This window comes from Geotrypetes seraphini, chromosome 16 (genome assembly GCF_902459505.1).
Source record: "Geotrypetes seraphini chromosome 16, aGeoSer1.1, whole genome shotgun sequence".
In the NCBI taxonomy this organism is placed as follows: domain Eukaryota; kingdom Metazoa; phylum Chordata; class Amphibia; order Gymnophiona; family Dermophiidae; genus Geotrypetes; species Geotrypetes seraphini.
In genome coordinates this window covers 42,943,737-42,966,974 of record NC_047099.1, presented here as the reverse complement: position 1 = coordinate 42,966,974, position 23,238 = coordinate 42,943,737, and the positions used below count along the sequence as shown (strand labels likewise).

Here is a 23,238-nt window from a genome sequence, read left to right as displayed (position 1 = left end):
GCGAACTTTGGCGCTGCTGCTCGACACTGAGCGGCTTCCTGAATGGTTCCCGCAAATTTTTGCCTGATTCATGTTCTGGAACGGATTCTATCACTCTGATGTCTAAGAGACGTTTCAGAGCAGCATGGACCCTGGACTCCTTTTCTGGCTGACCTGCTGGAGAGTCCAGAAACAAATCCGAAGGCTGGCAAAAGAAGTCTATCTTGTGTCCTTCCCGAATGATGTCCAGCACCCATTGATCTGAGGAAGAGCAAGTCCACTCCTGATAAAACTGAGAAAAGCAGCCTCCGATATAAGGAAGCCCTGCCTGATCTCTGGCATCATTGGGGCTATTTATTTTATTGTAATAATTTATATTCTGCATATCCTACAATTCTATGCGGATTACAAATTATTCAGGCACTCAAGCATTTTTCCTTAACTGTCCCAGTGGGCTCCCACTCTATCTAATGTACCTGGGGCATTGGGGATTAAGTGACTTGCCCAGGGTTACAAGGAGCAGTGCAGGATTCGAACCCACAACCTCAGGGTGCCAAGGCTGTAGCTCTAACCAATGCACCACACACTTCCAGTAGTTGCTTGGGACCTGGAGGCCTGAGGATGCCTGGAATTGGAACTGTTAATGAGGGCAGTAGCCCTGGGAATATCTCTGGGAGGAAGATCCAGTGGATCCCTGACAAAACCTGCGGGAAGAACGAAAATTACTACGATCCTCTCCTGATATTCGGTGAGACTTGTTCACAGGGAGAGAATCAGGGCGGCGCTCAGCAACACTGGTCATGAGATCATCCAGACCTTTACCAAAAAGAAGCTGGCCCTTGAAAGGAAATCTGCTTAAACTGGCCTTGGAGGCAGCGTCCCCAGCCCAATAATGGATCCAAAGAGTCTGGCGCGCAGACACTGCACAAGCAGAGACCTTACTAAGAAGTCAAATTAGATCATAAAGGGCATCCACCACATAATCCACACCATCCATCACCAGCGAAGGACAGGCATGCACCTCCACAGAAGCCTGCCTTCAGAAACCCTTCCCTCTTCCATCCAGCATCTATCCCCTTCTATATAGCATCTGTCTCTTCTCCCCCTTTCCATGCAGCTTCACGTTTCAAGTTTATTAAAATTTGATTGATCGCTTTACATAAAATTCTAAGCGATTTACAATTAAAACGAACATCTCCCCTCTCCCTCCCTTCTATCGATCTGTCCTCTTTGTATCTCTTCCCTTCCATACATCCGCCCCCTCTCTCCCCTTCACCTTCCATCCAGAATCTCCCCTTCCACTTCCCCTGTTCTATCATCTCCCTCCTTTCTGTACCACACCCCCAACATCTGCCCTCTCTCCCCTGCTCTATCTAGAATCTGTCTTCCCACTTCTATACAACATCTCCCCCTCTCTCCCCCCACCCCAAACCATTTCCACCAGGTTCTGCTCCTTCTCTCCCACCCAACCCACATCCACCAGCGCCTGCCCCCTTTCCCTAACCCACATCCACCAGTGCCTGTCCCTCTCCCTAACCCACATCCACCAGTGTTTGCCCCCTCTCTCCCACCCACCCAACTCACATCCACCTGCATCTACTTCCTCTCCCTCCCCTACCACACATCCATAAACGTTTGCCCCCTAGCATCCCCACTAATGCTGCTGATTTCCCGAAGCAGCAGCAGCAGCAAACTGAAACCGACTGCAAGATCTTCCCATTCACATTCACGGCTGCCGGCTTTGCCCCAGAAAAAGTGACATCGGAAAGGGCAGGCTGGCAGCCATGGGTTTGTATGGAAAGGTCCCACAGCCGCTTTGTTTCAGTTTGCCACTGCTACTGCGGGAAAGCAACAGCAGCGGGACAAGATGGAAGAGTACAACCTGCTGCTAAGCGATGCAGGGCCATAAAGCCATGCAGCTTAGAGGGAACTTAGAAGCAATTAGAATGTAACATCACAAAGACAAATCATAAACAACAAAAGTCAAAAGTTTACATGTCATTAGATGAAAGTGCAGGAAAAGAGCGAGTACAAAGGCTATATAAGATAAAATAAGAAACATAACAGGATTATTCACAAAAAGCTAGAAATAAAGATTTAGTCTACATTAGATAGCAAAACAGTCTCTGCCTACCATTGGCTACAACCATTTTTCCATCAGTGCTAGCTCCATCGCCCGACATCTTGACTTTTGGCTCTTCTCCAGTTTATTTTTTTCATCCACGAGGAACTGAAATCAACATTTTGAATAAAATCAGATCAATGGTAAATCAACATGACAATAAAAATCCTTTCCCTTTTCCATAATGAAACCCCCCAGCTGATAATAGGAGCAAGATATCAGACTTATGGGCATAATGAAAATTTTTCTTCCTAGACTTTTCCTAGCCAATGACTTCCATACTGTCTCTTCATCCTGTGCTGGGCGTGGATGAGGGGTCTTCAAAAGGTTTCCGCACTTTTATCTTTTTCCAAGAAATGGTTGGGGAACGCTGGGAAAAATGTGCCACAAAACAAGGTGATTATGGGGAAAAGTGATGTAATTTGCTTTTGAGAGTGTTGAAAAACATAAAAGTGCGGAAACATTTTGAAGATCCCTCGTAGAATAAACCTAGACCCTCCTCCTCACCTTTATTTTACTAACTTCATTCTATAACTTGGAACAAAGACTGTGGCTATAGTCAAACCGTTTTTATTGAGCAATAAACCAATACAGAATGCAAAAATCACAGAGAACATCTTCCATGTCGTTCATTTAGAGAAATCCCCCCCCCAGAACAGACCCCCACGAGTTCCAAGAAATGTCAGCGAAAGAATCTACAAATTTCCAAATAAATAAACAACAATATAAATACAAAATCACAGCCATTCAAGGCTTTGGCTATAAATATAAACAACTGGAAGTGTACGACACATTTAAAGCATCCACACATATAAGATTAAAAAAAAATATATACCCATTAGGATCCTCTGGAACCTATTTCTCATACATACAGAAAATGCAGTACAGATGGGACACTCAACACATCTGTTACTGGTGTGGGAGACAGGAGACCACACAAACCCAATCTCAAAGTCTTCTTCACTTCTGATATGTCCCCCCCCCACCCCAAAAAAAGAGTACAAGCAGACTTTACATAAAAAAGACAGAAGAAAACCAGTTCAAATCAAACCGCTTTGGATGCCACGTTTATGTGAAACTATCACTTACCTATTCTCATTCCAGATGTTGATCCTGAATTTCAGATGGCTCAGTGCTGCAAATAATGGGGTAAACAGAGCATATTTTAATTTTAAATACTCTGATCCCCAGCCCAAAACTGAAAATTTCTCAAAATGAATCCACCTCCTCCATAAATTCCAAACAATCACATTTAAATGAAATACGTGAATTTTTTTATATGTAATTAATCACACCAAAGCTCACAAGAGACAGATGAGGAGAGAGGTGCCCTTCTCTCTTACTTAAATGAAGATTTAAAGGGAAGAAAACAACCAACTTAAGCTGCGTTGGGGTGGTTGTTTTTTTTAAATTATGGGTCACTGCGGTAAAATCTCCAATGCTCGTAGGAATTCTATGAGCGTTAGACTTTTACCACAGCGACCTGCGATAAAAAACCCCTAACGCAGCTCGATAAAAGGGGGTCTTATTTTGCCATTTATCTGAAAGGACCCTTGAGATTTCCTTTTGTCAATTCTTAAATGTATCGATCTGCAAAAACGTCAGTTTCCCTGAAAGCCAATACAGTTACCCAAACCCTGGGCTTATTTTTATTCACAGTTTATTTTTCTAATTAAGGAAACTATGAAAAACATGTTTTATAGTGCTGTACATGTTACATAACTGCCGCTTTGAAACCATAACCAAAAACATTCAACACTTAAAAAAAAGATGTGACTACCACTGAATGACAGAAATAAAAGGGGGTGCGGAAAAGTTCTCAGCCCAACCAACTTGCTGAATTCTGAGTTTTATTTTACCACTGGAGCTGCAGAATCATAATGCTATGTTTTGACATTGTTTCAGATCATCGATTCGACCACGTGTTCGAAAAGTGTGCAATTTTCAAGTGTGGAACTCCAAGCCATCATGAAGAAAACGCCAAAGGAAATCCATGAATGAATGTATAATGCCAATGCCCGTCATAATCCACAGCGAAGAAGTGATGTGCAAACTCGCAGTGCGTAGATTTTTGAGACCGAAGACGCAGCGAGGTCTGGGAGGCCTCAAACGGTGCCAGCTCCTGAAATTGTGGACCGTGCCCGTGACCTGGTCTTGGCAGATCGGCGAATATCAGCTAAAACAATTGGCGAGACATTATAGATGTCCAGCGAACGTGTTGGACGTAGAATCCATGAGTTGTCAGCCAAGTGGGTGCCCAAGTGTTTGGCAAGTTGATTTTGCAACGTTTTCAGTGAACTGGGTGCCAACAGCCCGTGCAATGGCGGCCCTCGGGTTGTCCAAGGCCAAGAAAATCAGGTGTTTTGGGGTGAGGACGACGGTCTTCCGAGGGGCCAAGCGCTGGCTGTTTCCATGCATAGGCCATGCACCCTACTCAGAGTAGATGACGGCAGATAAAGACCCGAATGGTCCATCCAGTCTGCCTACTCACCACCAGGGCCAGTAATGGGGGGCAGCGGTAGTTTTGTTAGGGCCACAGTGTGCCAAGTGGGTCGGGCTGAGGAGGTCTCCGCACCCCCCCCCCCCCAAGATTGCCTCTAACAAATCTTTTTTGCAATCTGCAATTTTGGTGACAAATGTGCAAAAGGACAGCCCCCCCCCTCCTCCTCCCATTTAAAGGGCTACCACTGTCAGTTAAGAGGCAGCGTTGACACCTCGTTCCACAATAAGAAAAATTGAGGGGGGGGGGGCCCCGAAGGCTCGGCACTGACCCCTTTGCTGGGGGGGGGGGGACACCTCCTTCCCTTTTGTGTCGACGGACTTTGGGTCTGTTTCTTAAGCGACACAAGGGAAAGCGCCCCCCCCCCCCCAGCAGAGACGGACGGGGGGGGAGGGGCCGCTCCTTTACCCGGTACCTACGCGCCAGAGGAGCCCCGCCCGGGCCTGTCCCCCCCCCCTGGCTCCGGAGCCCTCCACACACCGAGGAGGAAGGGGGGGAGAGGCCGGGGCCGCCCCCCCCCCCCCCCCCCCCCCGGGGAAGGGAAGCTAAGGCCGCCGGGGGTCGCTCACAGGCTGCTCCGCCGCTGATTCCGGCCCGTCCGCCACCTCCGACGCTCCAGCCGCCATCTTCTCGCTCCTCCGTGACGTAAAAGTCGCGACGCGCTTTACGGCCGAACTGAGAGACGTAAAACTGAAGGAGGGGGGAGGGAGGAAGGAGGCGGAAGAGGGGTATAGAGAAGAGAGGGAGACGGGCAAGGAAAGGAGGGGAGGAGGAGGACTGTGGAGAAGAGGGAGGGTTGCAGGAAGAATGGGGAGAGGGAGGAGGGAAGGAGAGGTATGAAAAAGAGAGGGAGAAGGTAAAGAGGCAGAAAAGGGAGAGGGAGGAGGGGAATGGAGAAGAGAGGGAGGGTTGCAGGAAGAATGGGGAGAGGGAGGAGAGGTATGAAAAAGAGAGGGAGAGGGAGGAGGGGAATGGAGAAGAGAGGGAGGGTTGCAGGAAGAATGGGGAGAGGGAGGAGAGGTATGAAAAAGAGAGGGAGAAGGTAAAGAGGCAGAAAAGGGAGAGGGAGGAGGGGAATGGAGAAGAGAGGGAGGGTTGCAGGAAGAATGGGGAGAGGGAGGAGAGGTATGAAAAAGAGAGGGAGAGGGAGGAGGGGAATGGAGAAGAGAGGGAGGGTTGCAGGAAGAATGGGGAGAGGGAGGAGAGGTATGAAAAAGAGAGGGAGAGGGAGGAGGGGAATGGAGAAGAGAGGGAGGGTTGCAGGAAGAATGGGGAGAGGGAGGAGAGGTATGAAAAAGAGAGGGAGAAGGTAAAGAGGCAGAAAAGGGAGAAGGAGGAGGGGAATGGAGAAGAGAGGGAGGGTTGCAGGAAGAATGGGGAGAGGGAGGAGGGAAGGAGAGGGATGAAAAAGAGAGGGAGAGGGAGGAGGGGAATGGAGAAGAGAGGGAGGATAAGGAAAAGAAGGTGGGAGGAGGAAGGTAGGAGACAGAAAGGAGTGAGATGACGAGGTGCATGCTCCAACTCAACTCCCATACGAATTCTATGAGCGTTGGAGCATTTACCTCGCTGGCTGAACACCTACCTCTAAGGGGAGTAGACATCCAAGGGAGGCGAGAGGCTGATATGGACCTTGGGGGTGATACTGTCTGAATATCTGAAGGTGACTAAGATGCCAGGCTGGATAAAGGGAAGAAAGGAGGTGGGTGCAAGTCATTGGTGAGGCCGTATTGGGCTAAGGATAGAAGAATACTTGAAATAGTCCATAGAAAGGTGACGGAAATGAGCCAAAAGACGTACAAGAAGAGACTGGAATATGAGGAGGGATAGGAGGGATGTCCTCGCGTGAATACTCTGAATCTGTCTTCTCCTGCTTTGCCTCTTTTTTATTACATTTTTTCAATACCAGAATAACACAGAAGATACAGAACAATGGGTGACCAAATCTGTAAGAAATGCCACCATGTGGCAGGTGATGCCCTCTTGACATCCAGACGCTCCATACGTTCTTCTGCTCTGTCACCATGGGGGACTTTGCTGTCTCCAATTCCTTAAAATGCATTTGCGGGCCAAAAGAAATAACCGCTCAAACAAACGGTTAGTAGCACTCTTTGTGCCCAATGAGAGAAAGTTAGTAAACAAGGCAACCGCCTATGTAACAGACTAGGAAGATAAGCCACCACAGCAGTCCAAAAGCACTGAATGGGAGTACAAGTCCATAACATTTGATAACAGGATGGCCGGGACACTGTGGCACTTACAACACTGCACAGTCGAAGCTATTCCAGCCCGAAATGCACGTTGAGGGGCCACATCCATCCATCCACAGCAAAAACTTAAATCTGAAGATTTAAGTTTGCAAGAGTTCTTCAACAGTAAACACAAAGCAGGCTAAGCAGCTTATATTCAGGTAGTATCTGTCCTAGCAGGTTCACAATCTGACTAATTGATTTGTCAATATTTTTTTATTTCTATATTCCTGATTTATTGCTTAATTTTATATTGCAATCTGCTAGAATTTTAGGATAGTGCAAATTATAAATAAAATACAATTGTTTATTAAAAAAAAAAGAAAGCAAGAAGGTTGTCTTGGTATGAAGGATATAGGACAGGGGCTCTCCATCCATTCCTTTGACACCCAGCATGCAAACCTATTCATTGTGGGTATCCTGGAAAGTCTTAATGGTAGGGTATATCCCAAAGGACTAGATGGAGAATCCCTATGACAAGTGGGGTTCCTTCCTACTAGAGAGCTGCATGGGAACAAGTTTGGTGGGAATCCCGTGGGATCAATAGTTCCTGCAGGGTTCCCACAGGAGTGAACCTGCCCAGGGTCATCCAAGTACTACCTCCTCCTTTGATTTCAGTGCAGCTTCCCTTAACAGGCAGATGTCAAGGCCACGGGCAGCAGTTAAGATATGCTGTAGGTGGCTGACCCAGAAGTCTTCTCTCTGATGCATTTGCATGTCAGCGGGAAGGCTTCTGGGTCAGCCTCTGGTAGCTGCCTGCGGTCTTTTGAAGACATCTGCCTATTAAAGGAAGAAGAAGAGAGAAAATATAAGAACATAAAGAGATGCCATACTGGATTATACAGAAGGTCCATCAAGCCCAGTATCCTGTTAACCAACAGAGGCCAATCCAAGTCCAGAGCTCAAAGATTAAAACAGATGTGTTGCTACTTATCCTAGAATAAGCAATGGATTTCCCAAAGTCCATCTTAATAATGGCTTCTGGACTTTTAGGGAAACTATCCAAATCCTTTTCTTAAACCCTGCTACGCTAACTGCTTTTATGACATTCTCTGGCAAGGAATTTCAGAGTTTAATTATAACTTGAGTGAAAAAATATTTTCTCTGGTTTGTTTTAAATCTACCACTCCCTAGTCCTACTATGTTTGAGAGAGTAAACAAGCAAGCCACACCTACCTGTTCTACTCCACTCAGTAATTTATAGACCTCTATCATATTTCCCCAGAGCTCTCTCTTCTCTAGGCTGAAGAGCCCTAGCCACTTTAATGTTTCTGCACAGGGAAGTCGTCCCATCCTTTTTATCATTTACATTGACCTTCTCTGTACCTTTACTAATTCCACTAATTTTTTTTTTCTTTTTTGAGATGCAGTGACCAGAATTTCAAGCACTATTCAAGGTGTGGACGCATTATAGAGTGATACAAGGGCATTATAACATTCACATCTTTATTTTCCATTCCTTCCCCGATAATTCCTAATGTTCTATTTGCTTTCTTAGCCGCTGATGGTTTCAATATATCCTCAACGATGACGGCTAGGTCCTTTTCCTGGGTGGTGACCATAGCAAAGAACCCTGTATCACATCGCTATAGGGCGTGAGAAATGCTGTAGAGGTGGGGGGGGGGGAGAAGAACTGTTGGGACATGGGGGTGAAAGGGAGGAAGAGATGGTGCACATGAGAAAAGAAAGAAAGAAAGAGGGAGAATTGTTGGGTATAGGGGTGGGAGGGAAGAGAGAGAAAGATACTGTACAGTGGGGGAAGAGGGAGAAATAGAATTGTTGGACCTGGTGGAGGAGAGGAAGGAAGTAACGATGCAGTGGGGGGGGGAGGGGGAGATGAGAGAGGGAGAAATGTTGGACATGGTGGCGGAGGAGAGGGAAGGGTGCGACATATCCTGCATGGGGATGGAAAGGGATATAAAGAAGAAAAATGTTGGACATGGTGGTGAAAAGAAAGGAAGGAGAGGCAGCATGGGGCTGGAGAGGGACGATAGAAAGAAAAATGTTGGGCATGGGGCAGGGGGGGAGGATGAGAAAGGGAGAAATGTACAAGAGGATGGATGAGAGAGAAAGAAATGCTGGAGAGGAAGGAAGGGAGATGAATCCAGGGGCAGGAGGTTGTACAACAGGAGGGAGAAATTTTGGACAGGAAGATGCTGGTGGGGACTGGAATGGAATGAACAGGGAGATTTAAGGCTTTGAGGGTAGGGAGGGGAGAAAGAGGGAGCAGATGCTGGGTAGGAAGGGTGAAAGGAGGGAGAAGCTAGGAATTTGGCACCATATCAAAAAGGGGGGGGGTGTTTGGCAGGGAAACGAATGAGCAGATGATAGTGATTACAGTGGGTAAGAATGGTAATGGGGAATAAACAAGATGGAAGGAAATGGTAGGGTGGGTGAGAAAAGAAAATGGAAATTTGATAAGTAGCTGAAAAGTAAAGAGAAGGCAGGAAGAGTTTGAAATTTGCATGAACTGATGTAGAAAAGAAAAAAGTAAACGGAAAGGTAAATATGTCAGAGGAGAAAAGACAAAAGGAGAATAGCGAAAAAGAGAAAAATATAGAGCAGACAAGGAATTGATTGACTAAAATGTAGGGCTGTATCTGCTGGGGATCGTCAAGCACCCACTCACCGAGGTGTCGGCATTTGTGGCCCAGGGACACTGCTGATGCCCACCAAGCTGGGTAAAAGGGAATTTTGTTTACCTTTGGAGAAGTCTTCAGCTGACATTAAGCGGCTCTGCCAGAGACCCATTTACATAGTATGTATTCTCCCCAATTAATATTTCCAAATTGCTACTTTTAAAAGTGATCAGACCAGTTTAGTAACTGAGACTCCAGTCACAATCAACACCTTGGAGACAAACGTTACACAGCATTCTGTCAAGCAAACTCAAAAGATCCGGGTGGCTGCAGTTGCTGCCAAGTTGGCATCACATTTGAAGGCATAATAGAAAAAGGCAAAAGCAAATACTAGGAGAAATAAATGTTCACACACAAAAATGGAAAAGAAATTTGAAAAAAAGAAACACACCCAGCCATCAACGGAATACAGAAATCAGCACCCAACTATCAAATCCATTTCTGCCATTTAAAAACACAGAGAAAGCCATGCCATGAAGGTACACTTGCATTTTATTTTAAAACAATGCCAGGCAGCTCTGCTTACAGCTTAGGAAAGGGTGCGCTTATTACCTGAAAAAGCGAGGGACTGACAGAACAGGCTAGAAGACACTGTGGAAACTTCCAACCTTCAGATCTGTAAATCCACCTCCATCCGATTGTGCCAATACTGCGACCCTGGCAGAACCTCCAAGGCTCATTCCACCCACACAACACTCCTGCCAAGGGACCCCCAGTTCACCCCAGTCTCCAGACCAAAATGATAAGCTTTTTTTTGGCTTATTTTCTGAGATTTTAGCTCAATTCTAACCGGCAATAATTGGACTGCTGTACCAGAACCTCATTCACAACTAGCCATGGTCTTCTCCCCATATCACCCTCACACCTCAACTAAACAATTCCAGCAACAGTCCACAATTAGGGCTAGAGACTGCAGCTCCCTCTTGACTTCACCATCATTGACCCCTAAGTGTAGTGTTAACATTGATCACTGCTTGAGACTCCTGTCCCTGATCAGCCCACAGAGCAAAACTTAGACCCAGGCCATCCATCCGGAAGGGCAAAGCACAGGCCAGTCCTAGTTTCCTAAATCATACCTTAGTAAACATATCATGCCTCAGTTACAAATCAAAATAAAGTGAACCATTTTTTCCCAACCGTACAAACTCAACGCCCTCGCTGTGACGGGCAATATGGTGCTAATGAAAATGTTGCAGTTGGGATGGACAGCTTTGATCCAGAAAATGTAGTATTGCTTCCATCAGTAGAGCTCCCAGTATGTGATGGTCACTATCAGGGGGAGGAAAGATTTGAGGGGGGGGGGAAGAGATTGACACCCCCTCCCATTTTTAACAAGTCCAGATACACTATTCCATGCAGCTAAACCACTCTCACCTCAAAAGAATAAGTGAACGAGACACACAAATTACTTTTTGTTTTGTAAAGTATGCCACTGGAAATTGGTATATAGAGCTTAACAAGCCCAAAAACTGGCAGTGTCCCACTGTATGGTATCCTGAAACAAGGATCATGCTTGAAACCTCCAATTCAGGGCCAAGAGCAGATACAGATTGCCGAGTGAAATATTTGTTCGCTCTTATTTCTGCCATCCCAGAAAATCTGCTCCTTTGTTAAATTTATTTCCCACAAACTTGTCCAAAAGGGTTTGTATACGATTAGAAAGTCGATTCGTCAGGAGGGGCTTTTTTCTCCATTTCCTTCTTATCCACTCATCCCTTGGATCGAGACAGGACAGTTCTTCCTACAGTTCAGTCTCCCAGTCCACCACCAACTACATGATCTGGCACTGTTCACCCCCGGCACCAGATGTATCTGAGAAGTTCAAACCATCCAGGTCAAAGTTCAGGCCGGGAGGCTAAAGAAAAGAGCAAAAAGAAGACGTAAGAGAAAGACAATCTCATTAAATCAGTAACCTAGAGCAGAGGCATGCAGATTAGCACGAGGAAATTAGATATCATTTTGTACCATCTGCCTGGCTTTGTAAACAACATTTTTAAAGCCAGAGAGGTGGTTTAGAACTATAAATAAAATATAATTTGTAATAAAAACAATTCAAAAAAAATTTTCTAAAATAGTCTTGGAACCAACCTCTAGTTCCTACTCCCCACTCTCGGCGAATGACTATGAAATTGTTTTGGAGAAATGGTAGCAAAAGTTGGACATTGCTCTAAAACCTCTTGCTTGCTTAATGGAGGCCCCGTAAACCAACTGGATGACATCTCCTGTCTCTAGACTTAGGGCTTCTCCTAACCACCATTGCATTCTCATTAACAACAGATTTTAAGGCCAGATGGGATAGACATGTGGGATCTATCCGCAAAGATAAATAGGGTGGGTCATTAGAGTGGGCAGACTTGATGGGCCATGGCCCTTATCTGCCGTCTATTTCTATGTTTCTATTGCATGACAATGACAATGCGGGGGATGAAAAAAGGTTGTGCACATCAGGGCTCCTTCAGTTTGGGATAAGCCAGAGGTTTAAAAAATCACGAAAGAAGTGCATTAAGTCATAGGGAACACTTTTGAGAGGTAGCAATGTTAGTCCACAACAAAGGCTGAGCAGTACCTCATGGCCAATCTAACGGATGATTAAGCAATTGAAGATGTGAAAGCAACAACAAGGAGCTCAAGGACAAAGTAGCTTCAGAGGCAGATGCTTTCTGCTAGTTTATTATTTACTAGGATTTATTTATCATCTTTTTGAAGAAATTCATTCAAGGAGCTGCACAGCCAGAATAAATCAAACATATGCAATAGACAATTTAACAATAAAAATAAGCTAAGAAGTAAATCCGCCACCTGAAACTTTATGCATGAAGGCTGCAGTGTCTTCTATTACTTATTTCAAAGCTATGATGTGCAGAAATGTTGCTTTGTCTTGCCTCAGTCCCAGTTACAATCCCAAATATTTCTGTCTAGAGATGCCACTGGCTGTGGGAACTGAGAAACATCCAAGGTGCTTACCGATTCTCCAGCCAGCTCTTTCGGAGGATGCCCCAAGTCTTGAAGCTGGAATCAGAAACAGTGTGGGTAGGCAGTGTTTGCTAATTCTCACAAAATACCAGCTAGAATGAACTCTCTTTCTATTTCATAAAGATTTCCTTTATGGAATGAATTCTGCTAAATAGAGAACGCTAGCAGAGAGAGGGGAATAGCACAAAAGTGGACAGTCTTCAAGTTCACATCTTGGAATCTCTACCATGTCCTTTAATAAGCCACATTTTACTGCTCTGGTTTAGTCTCTGCACAAATCATCTAACTAGAGAATGACACAGGGACGAGTTCTGTCCCTGTCCCATTCCTGCAAGCTCTGCCTTAACCGCACAAGCTTCAAACACTTACAGTTTTAAAGTGTTTGAGGCTTGTGCAGATGAGGACAGAGCTTGCAAGAATGGGGCAGGGACAGAGTTTGTGGGGATGAGCAAAACTCCTCATGTCAGGAGAAAGCATGGACAGCAACCTATACTGCTTTTGCTGCCTTCATCATGCATGAGAAGTACAGTTTCAAAGCAGTACCCTCGTCATTCCTGTGACTTGCCCCCATTAAAAAGAAGAATTGATTCTACAGAGTTACTGTTTCTTGGCTGTGCAGACTAATTTCTTTTCTCAACAGGTAACTATGGCCATCCATTTACAAAGTTCTCACCCCTATCAACTGCCTAAACCAAACCAACCACATGTAGAGCAACACATCGTGGGAGATCTGGGCCCCAAGAAACCAAGGGCCTCTTTTGCCAAAATGCCTGAAAGTTTTGCAGTTACCAGATATTCATGGCTGAAATAAATGCAAAGCCTCTACAGGCATCATGCTTACACTGCAGACCACAGAAATGCAATTATTATCACAAGTGTAAGCACAGTCTTTCCATGATTTCTGTTGACAGAGGGCTGGATTCAATAAACGGCATTCAAAATTTGGTCAATCAATACCCAAACAAGATCTATCCTCATAAATCAAACATTTCATTAAACAACGAAAGCAGTGCTCAGTTAAATTAACACCACAGTCACTGGCAAAGATGTTAATAGACACATCATAGCACTCCCAGCCTGCCCCCCAGACAGCAACTTCCAGACGATCTTATCGCTAATTACCGTATTTGCCCTCCAGCCACAGATATAACTCCTTATCAAAGTCAGTTTTTTAATTAAACAAAAGCTAAATCACTAGGTCAGGTCAAGAATGGCGTCTCATCTTCCTCATCGGTATTCTATCATCCCGAGAGGATGAATCCTCACCTGTTGCATAAGGTCCAACACGGCCTCAAACCTAGCCTTCTGAGCATCACTACTGTCAGTCGGCTGCTCCGACTCAAAGTGCTCGCAGATTTTACCCATGATGCTGTGCTGCTCCTGGTACTTTCTGAACTGATCCATGGGAACAGAGTCACGATGAGCTTGCAACCACTCTGGATACTAGGAAAAAGGACAATAAAGCATGCATGCATGGCATATGATCTGCATTTTACTGCTTACTTTCAATTCCTGGACAAGCAAGAGACGGTCAGAACTGATTAACTGCTTCGTGAGCTTTAGAAGAAGCAGAGCAAGCTGTTTTGCACTGGTCAGCCTGCAAGACTCAACCATTGGCAGAAAGTTTTAGGCCTCTACAGATTACATCCAGACAAAAATCACACCAGTTGAAAGGCAAAGGATAAGAGCAACCAGAAGAGGTCTAGAGTTGAAATATTTATTAAAACACTACAACACTTGAGGAAATTAAAAATTTGTGCCCAATGCTTTCAGTGTGATAGAAAGTATTTGTTTTATCTTATAATAAATACCATTCTGGTTCTGTTCACCCCTGATGCGGCCCTAGTGCAGGGCAAAACATGGAAATGCTGGACATACATTTTTAATTCACTTAAATGTTTTAGTATTTTTAATAAATATTTCAACTTTAGACTTCTTCTGGTATGTCTGAAAAGCAGCTACGTTGCCACACGGCAAACTCAAAGTCTATCTATCAAGCAGTTCAATGATGTGTCAGGAAGAATGTGATGTTCCAACAGTCACAGCATGAAAAATTAACTTATGGAATCACAGCATTTACTAGTAATTCTGTAATGGGCCAGCCATGTGATTACAGACTTGTTCTATGCCATTATTTATGAAGTGATTTCTCTTTCCTCTGTGAATGAAGCCAGGCAGCAAACGGGTTCCTGCCTTAAGAGGCAAGTACAGAGTGATCAAAAGGACAAAAACCTTTTTGGATGGGAGAGGAAAATGAAACAGAAGTGTCTGTAATAGAGCCTCAGAGTTCCCAGAGGTGGCTGTTTGGCAATGGACATCAATTTTGCAGAATTACTTAAGATGCTTTTAAAATCAGCTTTACATGTCTAAGTTGCGTCCTGGATGTCTTGGGAAAGGTTTATCGCTGCAAGCACACTTCCAACACGCCCCCTTGAACTTTGAATGCTCAGTGGACAAGAAACCTAGCAAGACATCCAGCACTGCCTTTTCTCGGACATCTTTGTGTTTTGAAAATGAGCCCCAGAGCCTCTTACTTTTTCCGTAATTTCCTTGAGGGATGGGTAGAGGACATCTTTGGAGAGAAGGTTCTGCATGATGTTCTGCATAATGGGCAGGATGTTACCCTCACCAGCCCCATCCTCCATCCCAAAGCTTTCCATCGCTTTCATTAGTTCATCCTCGGAGACGCTGGAGCTCTGTGTAGGAGAATTGAGGGGAGAAGAACAGAAGTCATGCTACCAGGCACTGGTTCTCAGAATCCCTCATGCTGCCAAACATCTTGCTGGAATTTATGGATTTAATTTGGAGGGAAATGTTAGCTTGCCTTGCCAAACGATGCTCATGGGGGCTTCCCTGGGGCAGTGAGAGATGAACTGACCTGCCTTAAGTCATAAGGTCATCTCCGCTCTGGTGTCTGTGCTCCTGGGAAGGACTGGCAGGGAGTCAGGGTTGGTCCTATTGCTATTGCATTTTGTTTTACTATCTTATCAGCCATTATATTTCCCCGTTTTTGTGGCTTTAATGTTTTATTGTAAACCGCTCAGAAAGGCTGCTAATTGAACAGTATATCAAGTGATGAACAAGGAGGGATCTCAGGGAAAGAATTCTCAAACATTTAGAGTTAGTCCAAAATACAGCTACATGTTTAATTCTTAGTAAATCGAAATTCGATCGTGTTTCTCCTCTTTTGGAAAGCCTTCCCTGGTTGCCATTCTGGGCCAGGATATATTTCAACTGCTTGTACTTTGTTTTTAACATATAGACAGGATTACGGGGTACCTCAAGGGTCAATATCACCCTTAATGACCTTAAGCCAATCGATTGGATTCATTATCTATGCTTATACCGACGATATTGAACCGCTTCATTCCCTAAATCCAATAGATATTCAAGAGGTCAACAAAAAATTAGAACAAATAACAATTTCCTCTACTATCTAAATTCCGAAGCATTAGTTACCGGGAATGACATTAGACAATAACTTAATCTTACCATCGACAAATCAGTATGATAGTTCAAAAACGCTTTCATGATCCTCTCTCTCTCTCATCTCCTTGAAACCTCTTCTCTAAATATCCTCATACATTCTCTAGTCATGTCTCAATTAGATTATTGTAATGCCCTCTAGCAAGGAATTACCCAAAAAGAACCCAGGAGACTACAAATAATTCAAAACACTGCCGCAAAACTTTTATTCAAAGCAAAAAAAATTATATCATGTAACCCCCCTCCCCCTTTTAATTAAAGCACACTGGTTACCTTTAAAACCAGAACGACACAATACCCGGGATTCACCAACAGACATCTTCCTCCGTATATACCCAAACGATTACTACGTTCAAGCAATCAAAATTTATTAGAGATCCCATCAATTCGACACATAATATATGATATGACCAGAAAATCAATCTTTCCAGTCACCGCTCCATCTTTAAGAAACAGCATGCCCTTGCACCTTCGGGAAGATTCCTCTCTTACAAAATTTAAATCAAACTTAAAACCATTTCTGTTCAAGGATGCTTTTCACTGCTAATATCGCTCTATGCTTTTACCATCTGACAGGATTTTAATACCCTCCCTTCTGTCTTTCCCTTTTATGTTTAAATCTGTTTATTGAGGATTTTGCAAAAAAAAAAATACAAAAGGTTTTACAAAAGAACATAATGCAAAGGAAACAAAAGACTAAAACAGGCAACATGATATCCCTTCCCTTCCCTCAGAAACCTCTAACCCTTCCACCCCCACCGTCCCATTCCAACTGTAATAACTATCCATTTATCCAGTATAACAGGGCTATAATAAAGCCCTATATACATGTTTCTGATTACCCTTTAATTTTATAATCATGCACACTGCTTATAAATTAACCTGAAACTATTATGATTATATGCTATTTCCAACACCATACTAAAAAGCATGCCAAAAACATACAATTAAATAGATCTTGAAACAAATATCTGGTAGGGAATCGTTACCTGCAAATCATCTGCATTTTTAGCCAGTCCAACAAGTGTGTCCTTTAAACAAGATGTAAACTCTTGCTGGGAATTTGCATCGCTACCTGGAAGGGACAGAACATGAGAATGCAAAAAAGCCCCAAGGCATATCTATTGAGCTCTCCATTTCTTAAAAAGAAACTCTTCTTACTTTGGGTTACGCACCCTGAAAAGTGAGAATTTGTTTGAAATTCTGTAAGCAGATCATCGGTATAACACTGGACGGATCAATTAGATCTAGGTAAGATCTTTCAAAAGTAGCTACTTCTATGGTACACAAGGGGGGAAATACCTTTTTATAGGACTAACAATTCATTTTTGATTAGATTTTGAAGGTAACCCTTCTTCAGACGCTACAGAAAAATGGAAAACTATGAAATTTCACTTAAGGAGATTTGAATTTTGTTTTATGAGGTGAATACTGCTGTTCTTTATCAGAATAACAATGAATGATGCAGTAGCAAAAAAAAAAAAAAAAAGGTTCTAAGATGTGTTGAAAATACAATTCACAGAGTTGAAAACCAGAGTCATCTAAACTATTATTTTTGTAATCTGAAGCAAATGGCAATGGAGGGGCCGGGTGGACACACAGCATGTGTGGGATCCCTGCTGGCCACCGTGCTGTTTTGAGGACACACCCCAAGCGGCAGCATCTCTTCCTAGAGCTGCCTGACACTTTCTGCCCAGTGGTGGGCTATCATCCCCCCCCCCCAGTATCCTCATGCCCAACCCCCATTTCAGCAATCTTAATACTATTCACCCATCCCTGGCATAAGTGGATTTTTTTGTCACCAATACCTTGGATTCCTGTGGATTTCCCCATGGTCCCATTCCCTAGATAAAATATTACAAGGAAAGAAGGCTAGCCAAATTCCTTGTATGGCTAACGATGGTTTCTGTCTGCCTTCAAAAGCACGTTCCCCATTCCTCTCACCAACTTTGCCTGCAGCATCCGAGAGCTTCTGGAACTGTTCTACCAGATGGGGCTCCTCTTCCGCCAGCTCTTTCATAGCCTTCTCAAACTCCACGGTGGCCTGCGCAGCTAACTCGCTATCAAACAGCTCCTGGAAAAACTTCTCCTGGGAGGCAAAGAGAGCTTCCTGCAAAGAAGGGACAGGGATCAGCAGACAGAAGCAAGACCATCTATTCCTTATGCTCCCCTATGGTTTTCCATCTGCATTTCTCATGAAATCACCAGGATATAATTGACAATGAAATGATACCTAAAGCACAAGAACTGACATCATCCACACTTTACATGTGTAAACTAATCAATAAAGCATCCCAAATCCCACCCTTCATGTGTGATAATCCTAACACGATAAAAATAAAAACATTTGCATTTTCAAGATTTGCCTCTCTTAATGGCTCTTTAGGAACAGAAATCTGCACACAAGAACCAACACACTTCCTTAAAACAGAGAAAACATAAAACCCATCCACTGTTTTATAAACCAAAAACAAAGTAAGTGAGCAGTTGCAGATTTGCCTGCTGTAAAGCACGCAAAAATCGGCAACAGATGTGCACTTTAAGCTTCATCTAGTGTCTGCCGTCAAAAATTACAAAGACTAGGGGGACCAGGCCATGGTACGCCCCCACCTGGAATACTGTGTCCAGCACTGGTCGCTGCACATGAAGAAGGACACTGTACTATTCGAGGGGGTCCAGAGAAGAGCGACTAAAATGGTTAAGGGGCTGTACAGCAAGAGATTAGAGAAACTGGGCCTCTTCTCCCTTGAAAAGAGGAGACTGAGAGGGGACATGATTGAAACATTCAAGATAATGAAGGGAATAGACTTAGTGGATAAAGACAGGTTGTTCATCCTCTCCAAGGTAGAGAGAACGAGAGGGCACTCTCTAAAATTGAAAGGGGATAGATTCCGTACAAACGTAAGGAAGTTGTTCTTCACCCAGAGAGCGGTAAAAAACTGGAATTCTCTTCCAGAGTCCCTTTTCCTTCCAATTTTGTTTTCTCCTTATCCATTCCCCTCTTTATTTTTTCCAAAATGTAACAATGTATTTCCCTTCCCTTCTCCTACTGGGTTCATGTTAGTTATGTACTGTGTACAAACACCTTTTAATTTTTGAGAAAAAATACGTTTTATTTTTATAATTACTTTTATTGTAAAGCGTTTAGATATGTTTGATAGATGGTATATCAAGAAACCAATAAACTTGAAACATATGAGGCTCATACTTTGGCTGCATCCCCAGGTGACTTTTCTGAGCTTTCAGCATCCCTAGATCTGGCATCATGAGTGGAAGGTGGTAGTTGTGGTTTGGTCTTGTCAAAATCATCAAGGGCACCTTGTAAATGACACAAAAATATACACATCCATCATTCCTGCAAGAAAATGAAAAGATAACATATTGCTCCCTCTTGTTTTGAGCAATCCAGTGTTCCCCACTTCAAGAATTTAAGGAAAACACCTCAACACTAGTTTGATTACAGAGGCCCAGATGCACTAAAGTCAACGATCGCTGCTAAATCAGTTTTGACTGGTTTAGCGATGATCGGATTTGCTGACCCGATGCAGAAAACGGCTCACCGCATGGTTTTCTGCACAATTGCTCATTCTTGGGCTCAGCCGTGAGTTTTAAAAATACTGGAAAATGTTCAAAAATGAATGATGTGTAACAATATGTCTCAACTATAATAATACCACAAGACCCCAGCGCTGTTTGCGACTGAAAACTCCCGACGCTGATACAAAGGGACAGCTGTCACATGAACCCTCCCAGGTGATCTGCCTCGGGAAGGGGGGGGGGGATTTCACTACTACACGTTTTTCACTTTTTCACCCAAGCAACACTGCCTTCTTGCACATTCACTTCATAATGCGAATCAGCGATTAGTGAACAAAATAAACAGAAGATTTCTTACAAATGCTCCTCTATGAATAGTCTTTTGATGTGCATTAGTGATTTTGATGTTAACATTGATCCTTTTTGGGATACCTTATTGCATTTTAGAGAAGACATTCATTACCTATGTATTTGCTATAATCTATGTTGTTCTTTGGGATAGTCGATACAAGTATAACAAAAAGTTAGGGCTTCCTACACTTCTTTTACTACCCCTAAAGAATAGGCATAACAGAGATTAGAGACAATAGGAATATTCTTACAACCTGCCTATTGGTTATTCTATATCAGTGGCTCTCTACCTTGTCCTAGGGGACCCTCAGCCAGTTGGATATCCCTAATGAATATGCATAAGGCACATTTGCATGCCTGTCTCCCCCATCATATGCAAATCTCTCTCATGCCTATTCATTAGGGATATCCCAAAAACCCGACTGGCTGGGGGGTCCTCCAAGACAGGGTTGGGAACCGAGAATAAAGATCAGGGACCTAGAGCAGTGGTTCTCTACCTTGTCCTAGGGCAGTGATTCCCAACCCTGTCCTGGAGGAACACCAGGCCAATCGGGTTTTCAGGCTAGCCCTAATGAATATGCATGAGAGAGATTTGCATATGATGGAAGTGATAGGCATGCAAATTTGCTTCATGCATATTCATTAAGGCTAGCCTGAAAACCCAATTGGCCTGGTGTTCTTCCAGGACAGGGTTGGGAACCACTGTCTAAGCCAGTTGGATATCCCTAATGAATATGCATAAGGCACATTTGCATGCCTCTCTCCCCCATCATATGCAAATCTCTCTCATGCCTATTCATTCGGGATTCCCTGACCTAGAGCCCCAGCTAAGGCCACCCCTTGGCCTCCTGTTATAACTTCATTTCCACATCCGGCTCTCACTATCCAGCAACTCCTCCAGCTCCTTGTCTTCGTCTCCGCCCGGCACCGCATCCGCCATATTGCCCCCGCCGCTGGTCCTGCCGGGAGCGACGTCACCGCAGCCAACCAATCGGAGAAAGCCGACTGACCCGGAAACGCTCCTCCTCCGAGCCGTCCTTAAAAGGTCATCTGGGGGGCGTGCGTGACGCGACGCGCTTCGCGAGGCGGCTGCTCTATGACGCCAGAGGTGGGCGGAGACGATCAGCAGGTTGCTGGACTCGTTAGTCGGGAGAAGGGAAAGGAAAGGAAATGGTAGAGCAAATAAGGGCCCCTGAAAACTGCTGCCCTCCCTCCTCCTAAAATTACCCCAGCCCTGGTTTTGTAAGAATAGCCTGACTGGGTCAGACCTGGCTAAAACCCAAGGAGTGGCAACATTCCAGAAGCCCAGGTTCCAGGCAGAATCTCAAAGAATAGCAACATTCCAGAACCCCAATCTCAAGAATAGCAACATTCCAGAACCCCAAAGAGTAGCAGCATTTTGTCCCTGTCCCATTCCTGTAAGTTCTGCCTTAACTGCACAAGCCTCAAACACTTATGATTTTAAAGTGTTTGAGGCTTGTGCAGATGAGGACGGAGCTTGGAGGAATGGGGCTGGGACAGGAAAATGAGTTCCCATGGGGATGGGGAAGAGACAGCTCAGGAAGACAGAGTGCGACCTAAAGTCATTCTCAGGAATTTGAAGTGGGGGTTTGTGGTGCAATTTGGTGTTCAATGACGTGTGGATTTATTTATGAAATGAAGGAATGATTAAGTTGCAATAAATCTATAGGACATCTACATGTCCTATAGAACCCGGAAGTCATCGGAGTTAAAAATACTGAAAAATGTCACTTAGAACCCTGTAATTCTAAGGTCGCGAGAGGTCTATAAAATACTGAATGGAGGGGAACAGCTAGATGTGAATCACTTGTTTACACTTTCCAAAAATACCAGGACTAGGGCCCATGTAGTGAAGCTACTAGACAATGACGGGGACAAATTTTTCTCCACACTGAAGAGCCCTAGTTGTTTTATCATGTTCATCACCCTTCTCTACCTTTTCTAATACTACTATATCTTTTTTGAGATGTAGCAACCAGCACTGCACACTGCATTGGAGGTGCTGCAGCACCATGGAGCAATAGAAGGGCATCATAACATTTTCATCTTTGTTTTCCATTCCTTTCTTGATAATTCCTAACATTTCATTTGCTTTCTTAGTCACTTCTGCACATTGAGCCGAGGCTTTCAACGAAGGTGCAGTTGTAACATAGGGGTCCTTTTATTAAGGTACCCAAACTGATTTAATGCACGCTAAATGCTAAGACATCCATAGTATTCCTATGGCCATCTTAGCATTTAGGGTGCACTAAAAGGACCCCTTAATGAGCATAGTAGCCTACTCTTTAGCACAGTGGGCTGAGAACCAAGGAACCTAGAGTTCCACTGATGGTCTTTCTGTTCTTAACACAGTCCACAAAAAAGAATAATGGTGGCTCAAGTGGATCCCCTCTTGCAAACCTCCCAGACAGAAAAAGAAACCAGTGGTACCAAAATAGACCCCCTTGACCCTTCCCCCTCCCCCCTCCCCACACATGTCTCTAACATTAGGAAGCAGAAGCAATGCCAACTCACACCTGGCTTCAGTATTAGTTTCCAAAAGGGCAGCACCAACTGGGACATATCGCTGGGGGTCAGTCTGCCTCTTTACACAATTCTCAAGATTTTCAGTGGGCTTTACTTGCAAAGTTGGAAACAATCAGGCTGGACATGATATTTTCAATAGTGCAGCGGGAAAAAGCTTTGAGAGACCTTCTCTTGCATGGGAAAACATTTTAAAGGCATTTTAAGAATGTTTGTGCTTTATTTAAAGAAAAGGTAATTCAGTGAGAACTTATCTTTGCTGAAAACAGCTCCTGTTTTATGGATTTCAGCACTAGGGAATAGCATTTCAAAAACAAAGACATATATACAGCTAAGTGTTATGCTTTTCTTTTACAAGAAGGAAAGAAGTTTCACTTTGTTTTATTTGCAGTAGGCACCTATCCTTGGAGAGCATTTGGTGGGTGGCAAGCTGTCCTTCTGCAATCCTTTGTACTTTGGATCTGTTTACTGCCGAGTTGGCTAGACAGGACATGAGGTGGGGAGGGCAGCAGAAAGAGACTAAATCATCTGCCAACTTGGAACTGTGCAATAAATATCACAATTGCGTCATCTGTAATTACTTTGTGAATGCCAAACTGTACATTGCCTAGATACACACAGGTCATATTTCAAGTGGGTTACCCTGACTAGTTTGGAAGTTAGCTGGGTATACATATCTAAGTTCACAGGGTATACACATTTAACTGCCTAGAAAAGTGGCAGCTCTGGAGGAATTCCTAGTTTGGCTTTTCAATTTTATTTATATACCTAAGTGGTTTTATATTCAGGTACTTCTTCATATTTCCCTATCTATCCCGGTGGGCTCAAACTCTATCCAGTGTACCTGGGGCAATGGGGAGA

The 23,238-nt window shown here is 44.0% G+C and overlaps 2 protein-coding genes across 2 annotated transcripts in view; both read right to left on the bottom strand.

Annotated features, from left to right (window-relative positions):
• Positions 1-5,277, bottom strand: part of DCAF8 (DDB1 and CUL4 associated factor 8) — a 40,117-nt gene extending 34,840 nt beyond the window's left edge. Inside the window, exons 1-3 of the mRNA XM_033924983.1 lie at positions 5,171-5,277; positions 3,191-3,236; positions 2,114-2,209 (exon numbers count right to left, since the gene is read on the bottom strand). Of these exons, the coding sequence (XP_033780874.1) occupies positions 2,114-2,162 (49 nt within the window). The 5' untranslated portion in view covers positions 2,163-2,209; positions 3,191-3,236; positions 5,171-5,277. The remainder of the gene's footprint in view (positions 1-2,113; positions 2,210-3,190; positions 3,237-5,170) is intronic.
• Positions 5,278-9,960: 4,683 nt separating this feature from the next.
• On the bottom strand, positions 9,961-20,773 carry PEX19 (peroxisomal biogenesis factor 19). Its single transcript, XM_033925268.1, has 8 exons — positions 20,716-20,773; positions 19,154-19,263; positions 17,890-18,055; positions 16,935-17,020; positions 14,994-15,155; positions 13,726-13,902; positions 12,451-12,495; positions 9,961-11,341 (listed from the first exon to the last, which is right to left on the bottom strand). The coding sequence occupies exons 1-8, from the start codon at positions 20,771-20,773 to the stop codon at positions 11,258-11,260; spliced, it is 888 nt and encodes a 295-aa protein (XP_033781159.1). The 3' UTR covers positions 9,961-11,257.
• Positions 20,774-23,238: the final 2,465 nt, after the last annotated feature.